This window comes from Haemaphysalis longicornis, unplaced genomic scaffold (assembly GCF_048455015.1).
Source record: "Haemaphysalis longicornis isolate Haplotype H1 unplaced genomic scaffold, Haemaphysalis longicornis Haplotype H1 scaffold_4, whole genome shotgun sequence".
Taxonomy (NCBI): domain Eukaryota; kingdom Metazoa; phylum Arthropoda; class Arachnida; order Ixodida; family Ixodidae; genus Haemaphysalis; species Haemaphysalis longicornis.
This window is the reverse complement of record NW_027526361.1, coordinates 159,575,625-159,581,163: the sequence shown is the minus strand read 5'-3', so window position 1 is coordinate 159,581,163 and position 5,539 is coordinate 159,575,625. Positions and strand designations below refer to the sequence as shown.

The following is a 5,539-nucleotide window of genomic DNA, read 5'->3' as shown; positions in this document are numbered from 1 at the left end:
ACAAGACGAGTTAAGGTGGGGAGCAATTTTAAGTTCACTTTTATCATCTTCCTCAACTAGTTTCTTTACATGGGCCAGGTCCACACGAGCTGTCGGCAGCTTGTGCTTTTGAACAACTTCGTCTGGGAGGTAAATGGCCTGGCCAGAAGTCAGGTGGTTTCTGAGGTTTTTCAGAAGGTGGGGCACATCAGGCGTGAACCACAGTTTCCTGGCTGGATCACATGGGTGGGCACAACTAGTTGATGGCTTACTATACCTCCCAGCGTGAATCCCGAACCGGCTCCACAGTGCCATGTTTCCACCAGCAATGTCCGAAACGACAACATGAATTTTGAGCCCCAGGGATTCGCATGCCGTTATTATTTTTATCAGTTCAGCTTTAAGAAAACTTGCGCAAAAAGAATTCTCTGTAAGACGGTAGCCAAATACCTGTTTCCATCTGGATGACAGACCACCAAGCATGAAGACTAAGCCATGGGTAGCTAGGCTATCATCAGGTAGAGAGCCATCTGCTAAAGGAGCGTGGGCGCCCCCAGAACGTTACCGCACGAGTGGTCGTAAACAAGTCCCGAAGTTATCTGCATTTCATCTATCATGAGTGCTGCATGCCGCTCTTCAGGCTTCATGAGGCTGACCTGCAACAGCAAATAAACGGTAAATTGTTCCAAGCAGTTCCGCTACGATTAAATTATGACTAACGCCAAAAGATATTTCAGAAAAACATTACCTAATCCCAGCTAAACAAGTATTTTATGGAGTGGGGTAGGTATTTGCGCGTTACAGTACATGCCACACGTGCAGAGTAGTTTTGGCTATGAGCATTGAATATCTTCATCTTGAGGGGGTCCACAATGTCGGTCAAGAGTCCTGGGCGAAACTTCACGTGCTGAATGTGCCTTTGAAGGGTTCTTTCTACCGGAATCGGGTATCCATATTCTCTTAGGAAATTATACCCACGGGATCCACAGGTCAGGCGCAGCCTGACTTGGGTTGACAACCGCTCCATTGATCGCATTTGGTCTTCGTTGAAAGGGCCCCTAATCCTCTTCTTCAAGCAGGACTTTTCGTTTTCGCTTTTGAGGTACCTTTTTCTTGCTGTGACCAATTTTCTCCGGGTGTTCTCTTGAAGGCGCTCCAGTTGCGCTATCCGATCCAACAGCGCCTGCTGAGATGCTAAAAAAAGACGAAAAGCCTGAGGCGACAAATTATTAACCCGTCGTATGTGTTAAGGATCACCACAGAAAGTTGCTTACAGGCCTCCAGGTGCGAAGACACAGGAGGCACTCCGAGACTGACGGTAGGCACAAGCTGGTGTGTTGCATGAGGGGAACCTGCACAAAGAATTATCGATGCATACATTTCAAAGCCACGTTAAAGATAGCGGTTACCATTAGAAACATCTTTGGTGATGAAGTGATTGCCGCTGTTACTGGTGAGCAAGTGAAGGGGCTCTTCGGCTGAAAACAAAAAAGACAAATCTTAGAACATCATCATTCTCCTGAACACAGTTCCTCTTGACAGATGTTGAAAGCGAGGAAAAAGAACCAAATAGATAAAACGTACATTCTCCAGCAACCAAAGGACTAATGGACTCTGAAGCTGTGCTGTCACCAGCAACTGAAGTCACAGGGACAAGCGAACCTGTGGAATGCAAATTAGAAAAAAAATTGAAAAGCCCACAACAAAGCTATCATTTCTCACCTGACAAAGCCGCGTTCATGTGTGCCTGGCTATTGCTGGACTGCGGGCTTAGTGGGTCTTGAGCTGTAAATAAAATTGAACATAAAAACCCTGTGAAGAAACAGAAGGTGCTCCAACATTCATCGCAAACAACAAAAAAAGAATCTTACGAAATACCTCGGACAGACTTTCCACAGGCGCTATTACGCTTTCGTCGTCCAAACCCATCACTGCAAGTTGTGTCTGTTGCGTCGACACCGACAGACTGGCAGAGGAGGATCCAGCATATTCCTCCCCAACGAACGAAGTTGAGGAATTGGACGCAGATCCAGACGATGACGAGGCAACATGTTCTTGACAGCTGCTACTTTCAGATGTCCCGAAGTTCACCTTGCCTGCGGCAACAATGAAGTCATCATCATCACTTCATCATCATTAATTTTACCCTTAAGGGCCCCTGACGGGGTATTACATAGGGGGGGGGGGGGTCGAACAATCATACACAAAGGCAATTTCAGACCAAGAACATAAGTAGGATACAATTCCAGAATTGGAATTACAGGGCAACATTAATAACAGAACTCGTTATACAAGTAATAGCACGATTCAAAGTGGCATAAAAATGTGAAAAAAGCAACTGGGTACACAGAAATTACGACGGTGCGGTTGTAAAATGAGTTTCGAGTAAGGTTTTAAACTTTAGAGTATTACGTTCATTGGCTATTGCATTTGGAAGCCGATTCCAATCCTCAATCGTTAACGGAAGAAAATATTTGTTGAAAGCGTTAGTTGAACCTTTTAAATTTTGGATACTCAAAGAATTAAAGAGACGGCGGGAAGTTCCAATTGGTGGGAGAAGCAGGGAGCTATGTAAGTAAGCAAAATTGAAATACAGTTTGTGAAATAAACAAAGGCGTGCTATTTTTCGTCTAAGATCCAGGGAGTTGAGAGACAGTGATAATTTTATAGCAGTAACACTTGTGCGGAAATTGTATTTGGAGGTTATGAATCGAGCCGCGCGATTCTGAATGGCTTCAAGGGAGTCTATTAAATAAGATTGGTGTGGATTCCAAATTGGAGAAGCATATTCGAGTTTACTACGGATGTAGGTTTCGTAGGCGAGTTTACGAACTGAGGCCGGTGAGCAGGACAGGGACCTTCTAATGAAACCTAATGTTTTGGAGGCATCGGCCGTAAGCTGTGCGATATGGTCCGTCCATGTTAGTTTGCTGTTGATGAGTACACCCAGGTATCGGTACGATTCTGCTAGAGCGAGATGGTTAGACTGCAGGGAATAAGTATAATTTATGTTGGAACCCTTACGGGAAATTTGCATGAATTTACATTTAGAAATATTAAGTTGCATCATCCATAAAAAACACCAATTTTCAATTACGTTTAAATCATTTTGGAGGGCAAGGTGATCAGAGATATCACATATACGGCCGTAAACGACCCAATCTTCTGCAAAAAGACGTATCGAAGATGTAACACTTGAGGGAAGGTCATTAATAAAAATTATAAAGAGGAGAGGGCCGAGGACGGAACCTCGAGGTACGCCAGATATTACATTTGTAGTCGAGGAACGGTGACCTCCGATGACTGTGTATTGGGATCGATCAGTGAGAAAAGCTCGTATCCATGACAGTATGAGCGAGTCGAGATTAAGGGAGGAAAGCTTAAGCATAAGCCGTTGATGAGGAACGCGATCGAACGCCTTAAAAAATCGAGGAATATGACATCGGTTTGAAATGAAGAGTCGAGGTTCAAGTGGAGGTCCGTCGTAAACTCAAAAAGTTGTGATTCACAGGAAAAACCCGGGCGAAAGCCATGCTGATTTTTAAAAAAGAAGGAGTTGTTTTCAAGATGGGTTGCCACGCTAGAGTAGATTATGTGCTCAAGCAGCTTACAAGGTATAGAAGTTAAAGAAATTGGACGATAATTTGAAGAATCGGACCGATTACCCGCTTTAAATATTGGAGATATGCTGCTTAGCTTCCAGTCATGCGGAATCGTACTGTCTTTTATCGTTTGCGTGAATATTATTTGTAATATTTTGCTGGAAAGCGTTAGCGTACCTTTAAGTATTTTAGCTGTGATTTTATCTGGTCCCGGGGCACAAGATATTTTTTGTTTTTCCATAAGTTTTTCCATACCCGAGGCAGTGATGCTAATCGGAAGCATTTGGGAGAAATGTTGAATGGGTAAATCGGGGCTATCAAAGTCAATTTCACGGGTGAAAACGGACAGAAAATATGTATTCATGACGTCAGACCGTTGGTCCTGCGGTACCTCTGAACCGTCGGAATTTCTCAAAGAAATTGTATGTGTGTGGTTGTGTTTCGGAGTTAGGAGATTACAGAATGCACTGAATGACACTCGCGTGCATTTATTCGCACAAATAACTTCTGGTAATATTGGCTACACTCATTCAAAACGGCAAGATAACGCATATCGATTGTAAATTATCAGTAGAGGTTATTGCCATTCCGGAGAGATCGCTCACCTTGCTGCAAGTGTGTGCGAATTTCGCATCTTTTGGCGGGAGGTTTTCGTTGCTTTGGAGCCGGCCGGTGGGAAAACAAAGTTGGAACGGCGTTTGGTTTTAGCTTCTTTTTTCCATACTTCTGCAGTATCAATGGTTCAAATTGATCTTCAGTGAAATGGATCTGCAAAACAATAACACGATTATTTGAAACTGTGGTATCACGAAAACTTCTCAGGTATTGGTTTTAAAACATTCCGATATGCAAAAAAAAAGAACTGAATCATAGCCTCAATGTCCTCTTGTTGTGATGTAGAAGTTCATATTTACACATGAGCTCTAACCAATACCTCACGAATGGGCAGCCCATGTAAATATACAAAATGTAAATTTAAATACCGAAATATTGAAAAAATATGCGTTGCTGGACATGACTAACACAATACAGTAAGCGGCTTTTAGTTTACTATCAAAAAGAAATTCTTTACAACATGTCTGAAACAAAATACAGCTGTACAAAAATATTTAAAGACACGTGGAAAAAATTCTACCGAAAGAGCACATCGTTACAGACCAATAGAGATCGAAAAAAAATGTATGTATTTTTAATAAAAGTATCTCATATCGGCATTAAAGTTGCAATCGATGCAGAGGCGCGCATTTTGCTGGACCTCACGTTGCAGTGTCCCGACTCCGTAAAAAAAGGGAAGCCTTGTTTCGCAAAAAATTAATAGCTGTGAATGTGAAAGAGTGAGTTCACCACATTCTGTCAACTCCTCGTACCCGCGCGGAAATACCAAAAATTATAGCTTACCTCGCACAAAGAGGTCCTTCTGGTAGGCGCGAAGTCTTTCCTTCCGATATTGTGCAGCCACTGCTTCTTGCGCTGGATATCTCTTTTGCCACTCGGAATGGTGAACAACGAGAACACCTTTTCACTTCTGTTATTGCATTGATAGGCGCAGCAGAACGGCATTGTGATGATGAACAAGCGCGAAGAAGCCCGTGCGCTCTGAAAGTCGCCGTGGCCACAGGGCGGCAACTGGCGTCCGGCGAAAAAAAAATGGAAACAAGGTATAAAAATGGAAACAATGGAATACCGCCCCACTGGAGCGGCGGTATATGTATTCCGGGAGAAAGGCCACGGCCGCCACTCGGAGTAGTGCACGCGATATGAGCTTGTTGCCGTCCCCTGAGAGTAGAGCACGAACGTGGTAGTTGACGCACTATCTCGTGCTGCGTAATCCATCGAGATTCATTTTCCAAGTGGGACTTTAGAAGGCGGCGCAAAAGCGTGTGCCCGTAAAGGAGGCGAAATTGACAGCCGTTGAGTGGAGGAAGAGGACCCAGAGTTGAGAAAGGGCGCGCGGACAC

At 43.8% G+C, this 5,539-nt stretch overlaps 1 protein-coding gene across 1 annotated transcript; it reads right to left on the bottom strand.

Annotated features, from left to right (window-relative positions):
- Positions 1-512: 512 nt before the first annotated feature.
- Positions 513-5,150, bottom strand: LOC144180071 (uncharacterized). The gene is given in 10 exon segments (XM_077708478.1): positions 513-635; positions 1,097-1,184; positions 1,186-1,211; positions 1,213-1,331; positions 1,389-1,457; positions 1,564-1,641; positions 1,702-1,764; positions 1,851-2,075; positions 4,187-4,349; positions 4,980-5,150. Coding segments are annotated over 10 exon segments (1,116 nt in total). The 5' UTR covers positions 5,142-5,150.
- Between the last annotated feature and the right edge of the window lie 389 nt (positions 5,151-5,539).